At 36.0% G+C, this 21,400-nt stretch overlaps 4 protein-coding genes and 1 pseudogene across 4 annotated transcripts; 2 read left to right on the forward strand and 3 right to left on the reverse strand.

Moving 5' to 3' along the window:
• Positions 1-338: 338 nt before the first annotated feature.
• On the forward strand, positions 339-8,310 carry LOC145624598 (glutathione S-transferase U7-like). Its single transcript, XM_081677653.1, has 3 exons — positions 339-490; positions 6,862-7,150; positions 7,779-8,310. The coding sequence occupies exons 1-3, from the start codon at positions 450-452 to the stop codon at positions 8,142-8,144; spliced, it is 696 nt and encodes a 231-aa protein (XP_081533779.1). The 5' UTR covers positions 339-449; the 3' UTR covers positions 8,145-8,310.
• Positions 521-6,847, reverse strand: LOC145624597 (uncharacterized). Its single transcript, XM_081677652.1, has 2 exons — positions 4,389-6,847; positions 521-809 (listed from the first exon to the last, which is right to left on the reverse strand). The coding sequence occupies exons 1-2, from the start codon at positions 5,454-5,456 to the stop codon at positions 786-788; spliced, it is 1,092 nt and encodes a 363-aa protein (XP_081533778.1). The 5' UTR covers positions 5,457-6,847; the 3' UTR covers positions 521-785.
• A 236-nt stretch (positions 8,311-8,546) lies between the features above and the next one.
• Positions 8,547-10,289, reverse strand: LOC145624599 (universal stress protein PHOS34-like). Its single transcript, XM_081677654.1, has 5 exons — positions 10,133-10,289; positions 9,831-10,044; positions 9,616-9,725; positions 9,367-9,485; positions 8,547-8,822 (listed from the first exon to the last, which is right to left on the reverse strand). Exons 2-5 carry the CDS (start codon positions 10,006-10,008, stop codon positions 8,741-8,743), a joined length of 489 nt encoding a protein of 162 aa, XP_081533780.1. The 5' UTR covers positions 10,009-10,044; positions 10,133-10,289; the 3' UTR covers positions 8,547-8,740.
• A 2,730-nt stretch (positions 10,290-13,019) lies between these two features.
• LOC145625540 (copper transporter 6 pseudogene) lies at positions 13,020-13,493 on the reverse strand (annotated as a pseudogene).
• A 3,735-nt stretch (positions 13,494-17,228) lies between these two features.
• LOC145620591 (UDP-glycosyltransferase 76H1-like) lies at positions 17,229-19,335 on the forward strand. Its single transcript, XM_081675291.1, has 2 exons — positions 17,229-17,972; positions 18,407-19,335. Exons 1-2 carry the CDS (start codon positions 17,465-17,467, stop codon positions 19,273-19,275), a joined length of 1,377 nt encoding a protein of 458 aa, XP_081531417.1. The 5' UTR covers positions 17,229-17,464; the 3' UTR covers positions 19,276-19,335.
• The last annotated feature ends 2,065 nt before the right edge of the window (positions 19,336-21,400 follow it).

Genomic DNA, 21,400 nt, shown 5'->3' on the forward strand with positions numbered 1-21,400 from the left:
ATGAGACACAAGAAGTTTATTATATCTCGCATTTTATATATACAAGTATCTCCTAAAATGACTCGTTACTCATTAGGGATATATAAGAATCAAGTGATCGATGCATGAACTATTATTGAACAAATTGCAACTAGCTAGATACAGATCATCATATATTCAAAAACTCTTTTTTAAACGGTAGTAACAAAATACATTATATGAACTTATGAAGTCATTTCCACTACTTTGGTATGTTTTTGTGAATGTAAAAGATAAGGATGTGACAACTGATTAAAAAAACATTTCTTATCACCTATTGAAAATCTTAAATACATCCATGATGATGACAAATTCCATCAATTAAAAGAATCTTGACAATTGGCTATAAAAAGAGAGAATTATTGTACTAGGTAGGTTAGAATAACATATAGTGTTCAACCATTTGTTAGGAGCAAGAAGTTAAATTAAAAATGGGGGAAGAAGTAGAAGTGAAAATGAAAGTGAAGTTATTTGGTGTTTTTTTTTTTTTTTTTTTTTTTTGAGGTAGAAAAGGAACTTAGTTAATAATTAAGGAGGTAGTTAAGTTTACAAAAGGCGATCTCTCACTGTGAGAGAACAAAAGTACAGTCTGATCAGAAGCACGATCATCTAGAGAGATACAGTCAGAATCTAGGTAGTTTATACAATAAGGAGGGGGACTTTGTAAAACAAAAAGCTGGTTCCGTTCAGTTGCCTCCTTCCGTGCCTCCTTTGCCATGATGTCAGCAACTCTGTTCTTCCCTCTTTCTCCATAGTATAGTTGGACCTCAGGCAGTTGAAGAAGCTGCGCCCTGCATTCAAGCAATGGTGGGGTTAGGACACTATTGCTTGTGTCATTTAGATCAAGCACTATGTTCCTGCAGTCTGTTTCAATTTGGCATCTATCCCATCCATTGTTCCTGATCCATTTTAATGCAAGGGAGATTGCCTGTAGTTCTGCATCTTGTGCTGAAGGTGAGAAACCTTTCCATTTGAAACCTTCTATCCATATACCCTTGTCATCTCTAGCAACACCTGCACAGCCCACTTGTTTGGAGTGGTTGATGTATGATGCATCCACATTTATTTTAATGAAGTTTTGGGGGGGGGGGATCCCAGGCAATAGGCTTAGGCTCTGTTCTGGCTGAACTAACACTGGAAAAGTACCATTCAGCAGCAGCCCAAGTGCATTGGGATGTAGATTTTTGAACAGGGGAATTTGAGTGTGAGAATATCCAGGAGTTTCTCCTCTTCCAGATGAACCACAAAGCAAAGGTGAAGGTGATGTGCCAAGGGATATTGTGGTGGCTTAGAAGTTTGTCTTTCAGGTTCCTAGATAGCCAATTTGGGAAGGTATCTAGCTGTGAGTCAAATGTAGAGGGAGGTGGCTTAAGCTCAGTCCAGAATTCCATAGCTCTTGGGCAGTCAATGAACAAATGGGTAAGGGTTTCAATGTTTGCAGGGCAAAAAGCACAATATGGTGTGGGTTTGCAGTGTCTATTATACAAGTTCCTTGCAGTGGGAAGTCTATCCCATAACAGTTGCCATAGGAACAGTTTGATTTTAGGCAGGGTATGCACCTCCCATACACATCTCCAATGGTACTCAATGCAAGGGGTGGTAAGATCTGAGTTTATTATCCAAGCCTTTGCAGCAGCACTATCAAACTTCCCTCTTTTTGTCCAACTTGTGAAATTAAAATCTTCACAGTCAGATAATTGAACACTGTTAATTCGAGCCCTGATATCCTCTGGAAATACAAAGCCTAGCTCACCTTCTAACTGTTCTCTATCACTAAGTATTGCACTGAGGGATTTATATTGTGAAGAGAGTGTTAAAGGTCCCACAATCAAAGTTCTTGGAGTCTCATGATGTAGCCACTTATCTTCCCAAAAAGTGATTTTCTCTCCATTCCCAGGTTCCCACATCAAACTATGTTTGAAGAGCTCCCATCCTTTTCCTATGGCAGACCAAATGTGGGAGCCTTTGTTAAAAGGGGTTGGGTTGGGTTTGTTTTTTACATACTTCTCAAAAAGGAGTTTTCCAGCCCAATTTGATCTGGTATCCACCATCCAGCACAGTCTAGCAAGGCTAATGAGATTAAGGTCTGAAAATTTCAGGAATCCCAGCCCACCCCTCTCCTTAGGTTGACAGACAAAATTCCAAGCTATCCAAGTTATCCTCTTTCTAGTGATATCCCCCCCCCAGAGAAAGTTTGAGCATATGGAGTCAAGCTTATTTAGGATGCACTTTGGTAATTTTACACAGTTCATTTGGTACCTGGGGATAGAGAACAAAGTGGACTGGAGAAGAGTGAGTCTTCCCCCCCTTGACAGTGTCTTTGCTTTCCAGGAGGCTAACTTCTTCCCAATTTTTTCAATAAGGCCATTTAGTTGCCTCCTAGTTGGCTTTTTCTCAGACAGGGGGTAACCTAGGTAAATGCCTAAGTCTGCAGATCTAGTAACATTTAGGGTTTGTTCAAAATCATCAATCATGTGGATGGGGGTGTTAGTAGAAAAATAAATTTGGCTCTTCTGTTCATTTATCTTCTGACCAGAGATGGAACAAAAATGTTTGAGGGTGTCACTCAGGGATTTTAGTGTTTTGCTATCAGCAACCCCAAAGAGTAGGACATCATCAGCAAAAAGGAGGTGAGAGATTGAGGTCTGGCCCCCTCTAAATCTAAATGGTTTCCATTTATTCAGGTTGCATTGATCATGGATCTGTCTGGATAAGAACTCAAGACAAAGGATGAAAATGTAAGGGGATAGGGGGTCACCTTGTCTAATCCCTCTAGATGGGTGGAAGGGGGAAGAGAGCTTACCATTTATGAGAATTTGGGAAGAGACAGAAGAGATGCAGGACATGATAAGGTGTACAGTCTCAGGTGAGAAGTTGAAAAAGAGAAGGCAGTGCCTTATGAAACTCCACTCAAGCCTATCATAGGCTTTCTCCAAGTCTAGTTTCAAAGCAAAAAGACCTCTAGAACCTCTTTTTTTCCTCATAGAGTGTAAGACTTCAGAGGCAATTATGTAATTTACCTCTGTCCCCCTCCCTTTTAGGAAACTGTTCTGGTTTGGAGAAATTATTGAATACAGGTGAGGTCTAATTCTGTTAACCAGAATTTTTGACAAAAGTTTGTAAGAGGTATTGACAAGGCTAATGGGTCTAAAGCTAGTGATTTTACATGGAGAAAGCACCTTGGGAATGAGGCAAACAACTGTTTTGTTTATTTCTGGTGGGATTTGTTTGGAGGAGAAGATAGAGTTTATTAATGACAAGCAGTCCTGATGAATAAAGGGCCAAGAGGAGTGGAAAAATGAGGCATGGAAACCATCAATTCCAGGAGCCTTGAGAGCTCCAATAGAGAACATGGCCTCCTGGATTTCAGGCAGGGAGGAAGGCCCTGCACAGTGTATACTACCAGAAGAGTGTGGGGTGGAGGGGACAGAACAGGGCTCAGAAGAGAAGAGTTTTATGAAGTGAGCAAGAATATGCGAGTGAATATGACCAGGGTCAGTGATCCAATCCCCTACATCATTTTTCAAGGCATGAATTTTGTTCCTTCTGTCCCTAATAGTTGCTGAGCAATGGAAGAACCTAGTGTTTCTATCTCCTTGTGACAGCCAGTCAGTTCTAGCTCTAGTAGCCCAGTAAAGTTGTTCCTGGTCAAGTGTTTCACTCAGAAGTTTCTGTAGGCTACTCTCAAGGTCAAACAGGAAGGGGTTAGAGGGATTTGATTGGTAAGCTAGTTGGACTCCATTTAGTCTAGCATTTATTCTTTTAATTTGGCTTCTGAAATTCATAGGGTGATTTTTACTCCAGGTCTGTAAATCTGCAGTGAGCATGTGCAGCTTGCTGTGGAGATCTCCCAAGTAAGAGGGCCAATTATGTTGGACAAAGGAAATGAAATCTAAGTCAGTTAACCAGAGAGGTTCAAATCTGAATGGTTTCTCACCAGGGAAAATTTGTGTTGCTGTGAGAGTCAGTAACAAGGGGTTATGATCAGAGGAAAGTCTAGGGAGATTTCTAACAACATTCTGAGGGTGCATTTGAACCCAGTCAGCAGTAGCCAAAAATCTATCTAATCTCTCTAAGATTGGATTTCTTTTTTGTTTGTTGAACCAAGTAAATTTGTGCCCCACATACCCCAAGTCTACAAGATTGCAGTGTTCAATGGTATCATTAAAGGCACTCATTTGATGCAAGGGATGAAGATTGCCCCCCCATTTTTCATGTTGATAACATAATTCATTAAAGTCACCACATACAAGCCAAGGTAAGGACATAGATTCACTCATCTTTTTCAAAGACTCCCACATTTCCAATCTAGCATTAAAAGAAGTAGAAGCATAGATTGCAGAAAGAAAGAATTTGTGTTTTGAATTTACCTGTACCACAGCATGAATTGCACGTGGTTCTTTACTCACAACATGGAGAGAGTTGAAACCAGAGTTCCACAGAATGAGGATGCCTCCGGAGTAGCCAATTGGATCCACCACCTCGAAGGAGTTATAGGGTAGGATTGAGAGTATGTGTTCACAGCTGATTTTTGGCACTTTAGTTTCGGTTAGGATGATGATATCAGGGTTGTGATCCCTAATCAAGCAACGGATGTTGAGTTTAAAGCCATCACGGGCTATCCCCCTAGCATTCCATAGTAGGATCGACATTCCGGGTTTCATGTGGGGGAGCTTTGATAGTTCCTTCCTCGTGGGGTAGGCAATCTGAGTGTTGAGGTCGACATATTTGCTCAGAAACGGACTGAACATGGAGGTGGTGTTCTTTTTTATCTTGATTCCCGACATTTGGGTCTCTTTCCCTTTTTGTTTCCCCCACCCCACTGAGAGATGAAGTTGTTGGGCTTCCTGTGCAAGGTGCATGAGTTTGACGTTGTTTGTGCCTGACACTGATTGAAGCACCAGCAAGTCGTCGGTAATCGACAACGCTTTTCTTACGCTCGGAAGAACGGGAACCGGGTCTAGTATGAATTGTAATTCCCATGGTACCGCCATTAGTGAGCCTTCCTTGTTCAGTTTTTCCATCCACCATTTGAATAGTATCCCGAGTGGTTCGCTGATGATGGAGACATCCGACAGGGAGGGGACATGTGCTGGAACAAGGTAAAAAGGATTGTCCGGGGACGCCATTCGCAGGTTGGAGTAGAGGGGGGACTGATCTTCCGGGCTTAGGAGAAGCCCCCTGATGCTCGTCGGCGAGATCGCATGCCATTCCCCGAACAGGCCTTGAGCGTAGAAGGACATTAGGTTGAGCATTGTCTCCGGGAAGGTTATCACCGGCTTCGTCTTGGTGATAATGTTCCTGTCCTGCGATGGTTGAAGATGGACAATCGAAGGGGGCATGATCGGAGGTCTCAGGAAGCCTCCCTGATCCGCTAGCTCGTCCGGGTCTAAATTGATGAGCTTGTTCAAGTAGTCTGGGAGAGACATGCTTGCCATGGTCGCTGTTTTGGTTTTCTTGTGATGGATGGCAGTGGTGGTAAGGTGGGAGGAGTGGTAGATAGTGAAAGGGGATGGATAAAAGAAGGGTAAAGGGTTTCTCGGAAATAGTCATTTTAAAATTTTTTATGGGAAAGGAGGAAAAATTGGTGATGAGACAGGAGGGGGAAGGGCGGCGAGAGGTAGGGGTTAGCTGTTGTTGAGTGTTGCAGGGAAGTTGAAGTGACAAGTTGGGAGAAGGTAAGGAATTAGAAGGCAAACTGTCATTTTTGGTGGGATTTATAGTTTCCTCGGGCCCCACAAGTTGAGATAAAATCTCAAATTGATTTTCCGTATTTTTGGATGAGTGTGGGCCCCACGTGTTTACTTTTTGATTTTTGGAAGCCAAATTACCGGTGGATATTACCCCCCTATTCTGTATTTGGCGCCAAACTTTTTGATGTTCCTGCATCGGCGATTTCGTTGTTGCCGGAATGGTATTTCCGGCCATTGTATCCGTTAGTTTGATGTCCGTGGAGTGCTGACCCTGGTTTCTCCTTGAGATTTGATCCAAGTAAATCAATCTCTGTTTGAATCCTCCTATCCACAGTCCGTCCTTCCTCTGTTTTTCGTAATCCATCATTACCAGGATTCGGGCATATCTGAGGTTGCCCTGCTCTAATTTTCTGGTAGTGGCTCGAATGAAAACTCCCAGTGAGTTCCCTATTTTCCTAAGTATGCAGTCATTCATGAATTCAATAGGTAGCTCCGGGAGCTCGACCCAAATTGGAATGCGGTTGATCTTCTCCTCTGAGGGTTTAAACCCTGCTCTCCATTTCTGAACATGTAAGAAGGTACCATTAATGAACCAAGGTCCGCCTGACAGGACTTTTCCCATGTCTGCCGCGTCTTCAAATTTAGATATGAAGAATCCCTTCCCAATTGGAAAGGATAGTACCTTTGCCTTTGGTTTCCATATGCGAGGCAGAGTTTGCACAAGGTATTCAGTGGAGAAGGATTTTCCATGAGGTTTGGATATAATTGCATTAATCCATGGTTGGCAAAGGGAACTATATTCTTCCTGGGTAATTGGAAGAAAAACCTCTTTTGTTTCATCGAAATTTGAGGGGGGTGAGGAGGCTGGGAGGGTGGACAAGGCCTGCAAGGGGTTCGTACTACCACCCAATTGAAGTGCTTTTTTGAAGGAGAAGGGGTGCGTGGTGGTGGGTTGTTTTGGGGGAGTTGGTGTGGGGAAGGAAGGGTGGGAGTTCTTGACGGCAGATTTGGGGAGGGGGAGAGGGAGGAGAGGTGGGTGGTGGGGTGAAGTGGTGTTTGGTGGAGTTGGAGGAGGTGGTGGATCCGGTGGCTTTTTCGAAGTGCTTGGTTTCACTCTCTCACTAGGACTCTCTCTCTCTCTCATCCTATCTGGTGTTTGGTCAAGCCCTTATAGCCGTAGGATAGAATTAGCCCTAAAATTAAAAAATATACCCTTTGAATATGTGGAAGAAGATCTTTCTAACAAGAGTTGTTTACTTGTTAAGTACAACCCTGTCCACAAAATGATACCTGTTTTGGTCCACAATGAAAAGCCAATTCTTGAATCCTTAATTATTCTTGAGTATATTGATGAAATTTGGAAAGATCATCCTCTTTTACCACAAGATCCCTATGAAAGAGCCCATGCTAGATTTTGGGCTAAATTCATTGATAATGAGGTAATTCATTCATATACTCTTTCTATTTTTCATCAAGTATATACTTTTTTTTTCCAAAAGGTGAGTTATATACTTCTCGGATCCGTCCACCATTATGTGTAATAAAGGAATATTTTATATCTCACAAATAATATCCCTTTGTTGCACATAATTGTAGGCGGAGGAAGTATCTATAATATAATATAGGTACCCTTAAATTGAAATCGATATCATGTATACAAACTAGAACAGATTTACAAAAGGAGGTCATTATAGGAAGCCTTGATCTTTTTAGAGATGAAAAATGTATGTGTTTCTCTAATATATTTTCTTCTTTAACAAAATGACATCGGTTCTTTTTAACATCGTATTCATTGTATGTGTTGTCAATTTGTAATCGTTTTCAACTCCTGTAATTATATGTTACGTTGTAGATTTTTGTCTTGTACGTGTATATATCTTGTAAGAAGGATCGATGACAAAATTTTCACTAGAACATAAGCTTTTAGGTTTTGTAAACTACTAGAATATATAATTTATATCTTCTATTTTAAAAAGTAGTTATTTTCTAAGGATCTAGCTGGTAAGTTTATGAAAATTTAATAACAAAATTAAAGTTTGCTGCCAAATTTTATTTGCATGTTTGTAGCTATTGCCAAGTGTATGGAGGACTTTCCTTAGCAAAGAAGAAGAAAAAGAGAAGACAAAGAAGGAAGCTAGTATGCTTCTAAAAACTCTTGAAAGTCAATTAAAGGATAAATGTTTTTTTGGAGGAGATAAACTTGGATACTTGGACATAGTTGCTAATGTTGTGGCATTTTGGATTGAAAGGGTGCAAGAAGTTGTTGGCATTGAACTTATTAGTCAAGAAAATTTCCCCATTTTATGTAGTTGGATTGAAAGATTTTATGATGTTTCTATTGCCAAGGAATGTTTACCTCCAAAACATAAACATCTCGTGTACATTAAAGCTCGTTATGAAGTAGCACATGGAACAAACAAGGACAACAATTGATCAAACTAAGTGATCTATTAGCGTTACTTCAGGTTTGTGATCCCTCTTATGCATCTACCTTAGCTTTCGTGTATTTCCCGCCTCCTTTTAAGATCAAGACTTACATATGAGGAAGAATAAAATGAATCATACGTATATAAGAAGTGTTTTGATCCTTGTGATTTTATACGAATCTCTAAATTTTATGTTATAAAATTGTTTTCACACTTATATAGCGTACATGTGTTGGTTTTCGAGAGAAAAAAAAAAGGAAGGTAACAAAGCAAAGGGCGGGAGTGTATGAGAAATATCTCCTATTAAGTACGGAGCATAATGTATTAATGTATGCATCGACAAAGAGTCTTGCTCAAAAGTTGCATATAAAACCAAAGTGATTGATAAGCAAAATATTTGCAACATCAATTGACAATAAAATCACATAAAATTCCAAGAAAACAAAAGGCTCAAACCAGCAGTGATTGTTCTGTTCATGCAATTGTGATGCTAAACAGAGAGATTATTCACACCCAATAAAAAGAGTGGTACTAGTAGAATATAAGCAATATTCAATATAATGTTACAAAGTTGTTGGTATTCTTCACTCTTCAGCATTATATTCATGGCCGCGAGTCCTTTACAACTGTCACAGGGCAGCTTGCATGCTCTAGCACGTAGTTTGTGACACTCCCTAGCAGTACCCTGAGTAGTTCACATCAAAACCGTCCATTAATAGCGGTTCATGATCTCGAGATTATCACCATCCAAAGATACGTGTGTATATCAGCTAGCTTAATTGGTAAAATAACTACAGAGTAAAACATTGCTATGCTTACATCACTAAATGTTCGTGAAATGTTATATTACGTGAAACAAAAGATGCTTGAGACCACAAATGTTGAAATCCAACCTTCTTTATTTTCAAGGTAAACACTAGACCTAAAAGGCTATATAATTATAGAGACGACTTTGAACATGTAACGAACCTCAATAAAGTCTTTCATAGTCAGCTTAAATCAATAATATACTACTCCGATCCATTTCACAACAATGTTGGCATATAGAAATTTAGTACTATTCACAAACTCCGCTTTAATAATCTTTTGTGATTTACTATACATTAGGATAAACCAATCATCTAGTCATGTAAATATCGTTAGATTCTGACATAATATACAATTTTGAATTACACAATTATGAGAGATATTAATTCAAATGAAAAAATCATATGAAAAAAAGGTATCACCTTTGGATGGAACCGAGGCCTCTGCTTCCCATGATCAAAGTACTCAGCTCCATGCTCCCAACTGCTTCACAAATTTTTTCCCTAGCATCTCCCCAGTAGATTTTCCAAAGCACAGTTACCTATCAATTTTTTAATCGAATTCCTCGTTATTTTCATTTGATTAAATGGAGCAAGTAAAATTGAACGAGGTAGTATTAAACAAAAACAATCCCAAAAAGCATATAATATAGATAATTGTAATATAAAAACCTGTAGTTGTTTGGATATGACATCAAGCAATTCAAAAATCTCAGGCTCACGCTCTACTCCATAGCTATGCATCACCTCAGGATCACAAAATTCAGCAAGTGGTATCAAAGCTGCCATTTTTAATTTTAATTTTGGTTAATCAATTTTGATCCAAAATATAATCAACTCGATTTAGCTACGACAAATAAAAGGTGAATAAAGTAAGAGAGACGTACGTGAACCGGTGTCGGACCAAATAAGGTTACGAGACTCTAAGGATTGAGAGTGCTTAACATGTATAACAATAAGCGTGTCACCCTTTCTAAATAATCCATCAATTGCCCATTTTAGTGCTGCTTTGCTTCCCTTTGAGAAATCCAATGCCACTCCTAATCTCCTTCCTTCTTCAGCCATTTCTTGTACAAGTTTTATATTATATGATCAATAAATCTGCAATTAAGATAAAAAAAACCTATCATATTATATCATATCGTATAACATAAAGTTTTGATCAAGAAAATTGAAAGGTTTGACTTACCAAGAAGATGATGTTGTTGTTGGAGAAAATGATAAGGGCAAGTAGAAATCAAAAACTGCTTCTTCTTATTAATAATTTAAATAGGCTAATAAATTAGGCCGACTAAAAGAATCAATAATATATGGTGAGGAGTTAAAAGGACAAGTAGAAAGAGCCAAGTCAATTAAGGTGACAACTTGATAAATGTGACATTGGATGCCTTGGCAACGTGCTGGATAATTAGAACCAGTTATTTTTAACATTTTTTTTTAGCAATAGGAACTTGTCTTTACTTCTTTAGGTAGGGTCCTCAAGGTGCATCATCACTATTTGTGGAGTATATTCAAGTATTCTTTCCTAATTAATAATATCATCAATTTATTTAGATTCATCATCAATCCATTAAAGAATTTAGGTTGTGGTAACAATTAATTAATACTCCCTCCGTTTTTAAATATTTGCTCCATTTCTCCATGCGCGGAATTTTAGGAGAAATTGGATAAAGTAATAAAATATGAAGGTAGTGGGGGTGAGTGGAAGAATAAAAAAAGGTAAAAAAACAAAAGTAGTGGAGAGAATTGGAGGATAGTGAATATGAAATTAATAAAATATGATCATGGTAGGTCCACTATGTGAGAGAAATTTATTAAATATTGTAAAAGCTTTCCAAATTAGGAAATGGAGCAAGTATTTTAAAACGGCCGAAAGAGAAAAGTGGAGCAAGTATTTAAAAACGGAGGGAGTAATCTACTTCTTTTTTTAATTTAAATTCATCGTCAATCTACTATGTTCTCAACTTTGAGGTTGTGGTAAGAATTCGAGAAATTTTGAGATGGGAATTCCCTTACCATTTCTCCCACGCTCCCATTACGATAGTGGATAGTCTGCCAAATTTCAATGTGATAAATTGGTCATTCTTGAATTTTGAATCAATAAATGGCGTGATGGTATTGAACTATGAAGGAATTCCCAAATTTGCAAGAAATTGAAACAAGGATTGAGGACTTTCATACAGAATTGATTTATCTTGTAAGAGAAATGAACTATCATTTGGATTGGGTAACCAAAATCAATTTTGGGCCTTGGTGGGTTCCATAAATCATATATATAGCCCAATTCTTTTAATCAACGGAATTTTGTTTTTGTTGGGCCTTCTGCAGCACTACTCCTGCCTCTTGAGTTCCAACCTGCCCTATGAGTATGCCTGTCCATAAACTACTATAAAGTCAATACTAACTTAACAAAAGTGAATATTTTCTCTTAAATGGGGCAGGCTATAGCTAATTAATTTTGTGCGGCCCAACATGGTTTTTGGCATAGATCTTAAAAATTAAAAAAAAAAAAAAAAAAAAAAAAAAAAAAAAAAAAAAGAAAAAAAAAAAGAAAAATTAAAATAAAATACTTTTAAGACTTTAACTTATTTTTTTTATTTTTTTTTTTATTTTTATAAAGATGAAGGGCCTTAACAAGTTAAAACCCCTCACAGGTCCACCCAACCCAAGCTCTCTATATTTTTTTTAAGATGAAGGGCCTTAACAATATATTTTTTTTTTAAGGTAAGGAAATTAACATTAGATAAGTTCTTATAGTGTGTGTCAATTATGTTATATAGCAATAAAAGATGATCAAAGTTATAAAATTTAGTTAATTTACACATCAAGGTGTACTTCATATACAAGTATTTGTCAAAATATAACAATTACTTCGTATAAGATACGGATTAAGAGTCTGTTCAGTTCAGCTCTTAATTTCCTTTTTCTCATAAAATATTAATTTCAGCTCTATTCAATTCATTTTATTTCAGGTTCAATTAGTTCAATAAAACTCAATAAATATGAATAGGCCCTAAATAAGATAAGGGTAATGTTATATGCAGCCCTTAGGGCTGCATATAAGCATTTAATATACTTCTTTTTTTAGTATTAAATTGAAAATTTATAGATTAAGGGCTGCATATATCTTTTCCATAAGATAAGGAAGTAAAATTCTGAGAAAGATCCAACCAAATGGGAGCCACACGTAAATGATACACACGTGAATTTCCTATCAATCTCCTTCAAACTTCACATAAAAGGAAAAGGTTGGCAATTGCTTTCAATATACTTTGGCGTTTTCATAGTACTCCCATTTCTATGTCACTTCATTACTCTCACTTCCCAACAAATTCCGCATTATTCTCATTTCATCCGATATTTACGATGCCACTCGTATTATCAATTATAATATCGAATTACATATAATTGGTTTATCTCATTGGCTAAATGATAAAACAAGATTATGTTCTCTTTTTCCAACTTTCATTTTAATTAATCAATTTTTATACCAATCGTTTCTCAATCAATCTTCCATAACAAATGTAACAAACTAACAAAGTTATACATCAACACTGATATTATTAATATAATACATAGAACTTTATTCGTTCTTTTTTATACTCCATTTTGAAATAGCAATTTTTTTTACTACCTCTGTTAACTATTATTATTTGCAATAAAGGGTTATGATTTGTGAGATATAAAATATTCATTTGTTGCAAATAATAATTAACTGAGGTAGTATATTCTTTGGTTTCATAGACTGTTTTATGAACAAAAGGCTAACAAATTAGGAAAATACTCCACACGCAGTAATATGCATATAATTATTGCAAATCATGATTATGTATAAAGTATGATTGTTGCAAATCATGATTATGTAATACGTAGTACAGTTTAAGTACTCTTGAAATTGTTGAAAAGCCAAAATCATAATTCATTCCTTTTTTATTTTTGATAGCCAAAATGCCCTTCAAGCCTCTTTTTACCTACGAGCACTCTTTAAAAACGAATAATTCTAACTCCATATAATACTCAAGATATGAAATCAAATCTCGTCTACCTTTGTAGACAAAATCGACAATGATAAATCGTCAGCAACTCATGGGAGGAAGATCCGAAGTTTTCCCGGGATCCTGAGAACCCTTAATAAAAACCCGAGTACCGAAAACGAAGAACCCGATAGCATGACCCGCAATAGCAGCAATAAAAACCCCAGCATTGAACGACATAACAGCAAGCATAACCAAGTAAGCCAACCCCATTCGTACGGTATGAAGAAGTGTAAGCATAACACCCGAAACGACGACGTTTCGTCCATTATCCTTAGCAAAGCGAGAACGCGAGAAACCCTCAACAGAAAAAGCCATTAAGAATACAAATATTAGAGAAAGAACGTACATGCCAGTGTGGGTCCCAGGCCATCCATTGAATAAAATCAAAGCGTTTTTTCCCCAATAAAATGTCATGTGCATCATCATCTTCTTATGACCCATGGCACCCATCGTCGAATTTGTCGAATTCGACGATGGTGCCATGTTCATTCCATTCATCGAACCATGGTCCATCTCTACTTAATCTCAAATAAGAGATAACTTTATTACTGAATTATATTTGTTTTGTGTTTAGGAGAAGAGTAGGACTAAAAGAGGAGAATGAATTTAATTTAGTGTGATTTGAATAAAGTGGGGAGGTTTTTGTAGTATGTACTACAAGTAGTAGATGTATTTTGGTAGTACATAGAAAATGTAAAATTGGGATTATTTTATAATTTTTGTGGGTGATATAAAAGATAAATGTTGGTTATTTATGGAAATTGGAGTGTACTACACGATTAGGACTTTAGGAGTAGTACAGTACAGTGATAAATTATGATATTTATCTTAGGAGTAGATGTGAATATGTGATTATGTGAAGTTAATGCTGAGTGCCGAAATAAATGGGGTGTTTACAGTCGCACTAAATATATGTGTGCAGAAGATGAGAAGAAATTAATTGGTTAGAAGATTTTAGGAAATTGGATGTTTATCATGCAAATATGCAATGTGCCAAATGAACATTTGTTGTATTATTAACGATTAGTCAACCACAAGTATTTATTATTGTAGACTAGTCAACCAGAAATGTGTACTCTCGAATTGTACGATAAACAAGTCAACTACAAATATGTACGAGTTTATGCACCCTCGGTTTCAAATAATTTTGACAATTTTTTAGTCAACCTAAAAAATGGAATCGCATTATCATTTGTTTTTTTTTTGGTGTTTAGAGAGCCACGAGGGAGGGGGTGAGAATCGATCCCAAGATCTCTTGGAAGAGGGAGGGAAGCTCTAACCACTTGAGTTATCCCTCACTCTCATCGCATTATCATTTGTAGAGTAGAGTATTACTGCCTTTTAAAGGGAGGGTTTAGATAATTTGCGCGGATGGAACGGGGTTACCACTTCCGGCATATTTCGCAAGACGTGGATCTGCCTTTTCACTCTTGTAATTTTAACACTTATCTATCTATATATTATTATAGTTGTTGGAGCATTTTTGAGTTTGATAGAAATGTCATACTTGTAATTGAATCGGAATTAAATGACTTGTACGTAAGCAATGAATAGAGAGTAGTACTTAAGCTCAACTGATCGACTTCACTCACACTTATAGTTTATCGGTTTATCCCTATCTTCTAATTAAAAGTTTAACCAAACTCTAGTGTTATGTTAATTACTCCTATATCTCTTAAATTGTCTTATTGTCTATTTAAAATTTTACATATATATATATACCTCCATTTATGCATTGCAATTCACATTGGTGACATTTTCCTTTTGTTTTTAATATCGTAGCTTATTGGCTTTTTATTTTTTCTTTTTTTCTTCTCTATCTTTTACTCCGTAATTTAAATTAATTAAAAATTTTGAGATAACTCTTATAGATAGTGTTGGTCAATTATACCCTTTAAACAAAATTGTGACATAAGACTAAAATGAAAGAAATTCCAAAATATAACTATCTATGTGGGCACATTATGCGCGTAAACCATCCTAGTTCTAGAAATATGATCATATTATGCTTAAATTATCTAGGCTCGTTGGCTGTGACTCAGCTCAAGAACCTAATTTAATTCACCAAATAGGCCCCTTTTTTTGGTTGGATGTGGAATATTAGACCACAAATCAAGATACATATCATATTTATTTCTATATTTATACTTCGGACGAAACAATTGAATGCCGAGGGGGCCCTTTCACGGGTGGCATTGCATATTTGCATGCATGCATAACATATTTGGTGATCTTTAATTGAGATTGTTCCACCGTTCACACATTAATAGTAAAAAAAAAATGTTAAAAAAAGAAAGAATCAATGAAAAAAAAAAAAAAAAAAGTACAAGCAATTTGCAATATAATTCTTTACTAAGAAATTTTAAATTCTTAATTGATGGAAGCTCGAAAGCACTATAAATACTGATATAGTGAAGAGATAGTAAAATCAGTTCATTCAATAATTGCCTTCAAAAAATTTATATAGAAGTCAAGTAATAATGGAAAGAGGTGCTTCCACTTACCTTAAGATAGTCCTCCTTGGTGCACTCTTCCTAAGTGCAACAGGTTCATCATCTTTTCTTAATTTTTTTGTTACTTTTAATTTGTTACACCATTGATAATTTTCCTAATCACTTGAATTTGATAAACAAAACTACTCCGTTATAATTGTATAATAATACCAATACAATAATATAATTGATAGTAATGTTTTTATTGCATGTCGTTCGTTAATTTATAGTTATCGATCTAAATTGATAATTCGATTTGAATTGGATTAAATTTCAATTTTAACCCGAATTATGAACATCCTAGTATACAGTATATAACTGCATGCATTCCACACACAACTATGGACTATGTTTATGATTGGTTATTAATAAAATATTATTGTTTGGCAGCGTCAACGTTGGAAATGATAGAAGTCAAAGAAGATATGATGAATAATCCGATGATGATGATAGAAGAAGCCCAATTATCAAAGGGAGAAAATAACAAAATAATTGAAGAGGTAGTCACGTGCCAAGGAGGTGGTCAAGTATGCCATGTTTTTAACAATCCTTGCTGCAATACCTTCGTTTGCATCAGTCACAAGTGTGTGTGATAATGCTGCTTCTCATCACTACTTAAATTATGTTTTTATTAAGCCTAAAATAAATAAAGTTGTTGGGTATTATTGAGTACCTGTATGGCTGTATCACTAGATAAATTACTCATAAAATAAATAAATTAATGTAGAGTTTTCATTCAATATATCAATCAGATACTCCGTACTAGTATGAACATGGACTAAAAAAAATATTACGAGTATGTTTTTGTACTTGAATTGATTTACAGGAAAATCAATATATATTATCGTATGAGATTATGGTACACAGTACACATTATCAAACTTGTAATATAATAGGGAAGTTGTACATACTAGTATACAATACTACTCGCAAATGGAGGACCTTGTGAAATTGTGATAGATTGTAAATTAATGATAGGGACATTCGGTAATGTGAAAACCCTTCTAGAACGTTAGCTAGTGACGATACAGAGTAACATGCACATCACTGTTGCACAAATTTGGACCCAAAATTGATAGAGACGGTAGGATGGCCAAGTTTATCGTATATGTCACAAAACAATATATATACACAGATGCATAGCCTTCTAGAAACAGTTTTTTCACCATTACCCTAAGTTAAAATTGATAAAGCTAGATATACTAAGGGTCTGTTCTCATATATTGAAATTCAGTTCAATTCGGTTCAGTTCAATTCAGCTCCTAATTTCCTTCTCTTATAAAAAATTCATTTCAGTTCAATTCAGTTCCTAATTTCCTTCTCTTATAAAAAATTCATTTCAGTTCAGTTCAGTTCAGCTGAGTACAGTCAAGGAGAACAAGCCCTAAATAATGTAAAATGAAGTACCCTTTTTTTCCTTCAAGTTATACATTCAGTTGTGTTTTCAACTTTTATTGATCAGTGAGAGTGAGGGATAGCTCAAGTGGTTAGAGCTTCCCTCCCGATTCTAGGAGATCCTGAGATCGATTCTCACTCCCGCCCTTGTGGCTCTCTAAACACCAAAAAAAAAAAGAAAAAAAAAAACAAAACTTTTACTAATCAGTAAATTTGCACTATCTTATTTTAACTACTCTTTATTTTAGCATAATCATATATACTACGTATAAAAATATGGATAATTTATTCTTATTAATATAGTTAATTCTCAAAAATAGTGATAATTTAATTACTATTGATAGTGCTCTTTGATATTATAGTAATGCATTATTTTCCTATAAAAACAATCCCATGTATAATTGGTGCATACCTCAATATAGTCTTTCAAGCAATTATTCTTTACTTAACATATAATTGAAAGTTTGAAACCCTTCATTTCTTCATTTATCTCAATCATTTTTACCTAATTAAACCCACCAAACAATTAAATCTTAAAAAGTTTATACAATCTTCCTTTTTTATTTTTCCTAACTACGAAATTAAGAGCAAGAAAAAATGGAGATTCAATCAGAAAAAGGAAGGGTGGTGATGTTGGTGTACCCTTTACAAGGTCACATAAACCCAATGCTTCAATTAGCAAACATCCTTTATTCTAAGGGTATATCCGTCATAATTGCTTATCCTACGGATTTCAACCCTCTTAACACCTCCAACCATCCTGAATTTGCCTATATGCCCCTCAAAGCCGCTGACGTTGGCGGCTTAGAGGTAACAAACGTGGTGGATGGAGTTGGGGGTGTTATTGGGTTTACAAAAAGTCTTAATCATATGTACAAAGAACCATTTGAAAAAAGTGTACAAGAATTGATGGCATATGAAAATGAAAGGAAGAGAGGAAAAATAGGGTGTATAATATATGATGTGTTTATGTATTTTGCTCAAAGTGTGGCTGACCAATTCATGATTCCTGGGATTTGTTTGAGGACAAGTTGTGCTGCTTCTATATTGGGTATTACAGCTACGCATACCCCTCAAGAACGTGGATTTAATATGCCTGTTCACGGTAAGTTTTTATAGTTAATCACGCTTTATTTTTGGGCCGGGTTAATTTTGAGCCAATAGCAGATCATATAAGTTTAGTTGTTCAAGTATTGTTCGGATTTGGGTTGGGTGTAGTCATATTGGTCAATTTCGCATTAGAAAAATATGTTTTTAAAAGGGGATCAGTGAACACCCCATGCACCTTCGTTACTAATCTAAAAGTCTGCTCTGATTTATTGAACTGAATCAAACTGAACTATCTATGAGACAATGAAATTAGAAATCGAACTGAACTAAAATTAAGCTGAACAGAACAGGTCATGACTCATGAGTGCACAATTCGAATATTAGAAAATTAAAAATTTTACATGTTTAAACATTATTGGACATGTATGTGAAATTACTGTTATTCGATGCTAATGGAATTTGAAATTACTGTTTTTTGGTAAAATACAGTGCCAATTGAAAGTTTGGTTCAAGTGCCTGAGCTAAAAGCATTGGAATTGGGTAAAGTTGCCGAGCATTTGAATGAGTTAAATGCAGCAGTAGCTACAGCATTTAACAAGTCAATCGCAATTATTGTCAACACTATGGGCTTCTTGGAATGGGCTTCTATCAACAAGGCCCAAGAATACTTCAAGGCCACTATCTATCCGATTGGCCCATTTCACTTATATGCTGAAAATACCAACAAGTCTAATTCTCTCTTGAATGAAGACCCAACCTGTATAGCATGGCTGAACCAACACCCACCAAGGTCAGTCCTCTATGTGAGCTTTGGTAGCCTAGCTAGCATGAGCGAGAAGGATCTACTCGAGACGGCTACGGGGCTGGTCCAAAGTAACCAGCCCTTTTTATGGGTGATTAGGCCTAAGATGGTCATTGGAGGACGATGTTGGGCCGAGATTCTACCACGGGACCTTATCAAAAGAATCGAGGATACGGGCCTTATAGTTAATTGGGGCCCACAAAGGCAAATATTGGGCCATGGTTCGATAGGAGGGTTTTGGACACATTGTGGGTGGAACTCGACAATTGAAGGAGTTTGCGAAGGGGTGCCCATGATTTGTAAGCCCTTCTTTGGTGACCAATTTTGGAATGCTAAGTACATTACTAAAGTGTGGAAGATAGGGATAGAAATAGAGAATGAAATTGAAAGGGAAAATGTTGAAAGAATTATTAAGGAACTAATGGTGGGTGAGAAAGGGAAAGAGATGAGAAAAAGAGCAATGGATTTGAAAGATAAAGTTGAGTTGTGTTACAAAGATGGAGGTACTTCTTACAAGTACGTCGACCAATTAGTAGAATTGATTGCCTCTTTTTAGATATTCCTTTAAGATGTAATTGCCTACGTCTTTTAAATACTTTTTTTTTTTTTTTTTTTTTTTTTTTTTTGGTTAAAGTCTGAAAATTTTGTCTACAATTTTATTAACTTATTATCAACTATATATATATGTAGAGGATTGAGATACTTTACACTTTTTTCATAACTTTGTAAATTGTAACAAAAATAAGCAAGGGTTAGCACAAATTTAGAAAACCATGCATTATCATAAGATAATTTGATAGATATGTAAGTTACAAACAAGACACAACACCCACTTACAACTTTATTGCATACATTGAAACATTACATAGATCTTGATCATATGAAGATCAAGATCTTAATTGTAAAACAAATTAAAACATAAATAATGATAAAGTGTCATAAGTTGGTCTTTTACTTAATACTGACGCATAATTGTGACCAAAACTTATGACTAAACCATGACAATTGAGTCATTGTAGTAGCTTAATAGCCTTAACTTACCAGGCGGCACAAGCACCATCATAACACATAAGGCCAGGACAACAATAATTACCGCCATTGGCGCAATTTTGCCATGGTCCCAAGCACTTAAGCCCTTGTTTTATCACTTCATTATTAGCAGCTTCTTTCATCATCTGACCGAACTAAAAGCATTGGAATTGGATAAATTTGCAAAATTAGGTTACGGAAATAATTGTATAGAGTATGAGATAAAAGCTATGTTGTGAACACTATGGGCTTCTAAGAGTGGGCTGCTATAAACAAGGCCCAACAATACAAGGCCACTATATTGGCCCATCCCACTCACTTATATGCTGAAAAATCTCACAAAATCTAATTCTCTCTTGAAAGAAGACCCAACGTGCATAACAGATTAAACCAACACTCATTCACCAAGGTCCAAGGACCAAGGTTAGCCCTCTATGTGAACTTGTAGCCAAGCTGGCATGATCAAATACCTACTCGAGACGGCTATCGGCATGGCCCAATGTAACCAACCTTTTTTTATCGGTGGCCATGGGTCAATAGGAGGCTTCTGGACTCATTGTGGGTGGAATTCGACAATAGAACGCTTTTGCGAAGGGGTGCCCATGATTTGTAAGCCCTTCTTTAGAGACCAATTTTGGATTGCTAAGTACATTAGCAAAGTGTGGAAAATAGGGATGCAAATAGAGAATGAAATTGAAAGGAAGAATGTTAAAAGAATTGTTAGGGATTTAATGGTGGGTGAGAAAGGGAAAGAGATGAGAATTGGAGTTGAAGGACGAAACCGAGTTGTGTTTCAAGGATGGATGAAGCCATGAAGGTACTCCTTACAAGTACATGTACTTTGATCAATTATAAGACTTAATTGTCTCTTTGTAGTATTCCTCCAAGTCTAAACCTGAACATTATATCAATTTAATTTGCTTCATTGCATTGTCTCTTTGTAGTAAATAATAAATAATACTCACATGAAATTATATATATTAACGTCTATATAGTGATTTTAGAGATTTTGAAAAAAAAAAAAAAAAAAAAAAAACAATCTTTAAGGGATTGAGAATAGAGAAAGTCACAAGATGAAAACTACTCCGTACTATACTTAACAAATTACGAGCACGAGTTCTATACTATAGCATCTTTTTCGTCACTTATTTGTCTATCTTCCCTTTTCTCATCCTTCATTATTTTCCACAATTGCTATACATTCTGTTCTATGGCCTTAAAGTTTCATGTAATCCGTATTAACGAACATTTATACGAAGTACATTTGTAATTACAATATTTTGACTACAAAAAATAAATAAATAAATAACAAAAAAAAAAGGGTCACATGATCGAACCATCTATACGGACAAAATTGGGCCATTCTTATCACTGAAAATGAAAATCAAATCTCATTTTCATATTTTATTTTTGGATCCAATCGAATCTCGTTATTATGAAATATGAATAACAATATCAATATCAGATGATGGACCACTTCTTGACTTTAAGTTCCCAAAAAAATTTAAGGTAGCAAATCGAATTTAAGTATTTACACCCTCCACTATAGCCTATAGGAGTATTCGAGTATGTAGAGGCTTGAGCCCTCCCTAAACTATTTGCCTTAAATTAGTATTTTGATGTTATGTTTTACTTTGCTACTTTGCCTAGCT

Source organism: Chenopodium album, chromosome 3 (assembly GCF_948465745.1).
Source record: "Chenopodium album chromosome 3, dcCheAlbu1.1, whole genome shotgun sequence".
NCBI lineage: Eukaryota > Viridiplantae > Streptophyta > Magnoliopsida > Caryophyllales > Amaranthaceae > Chenopodium > Chenopodium album.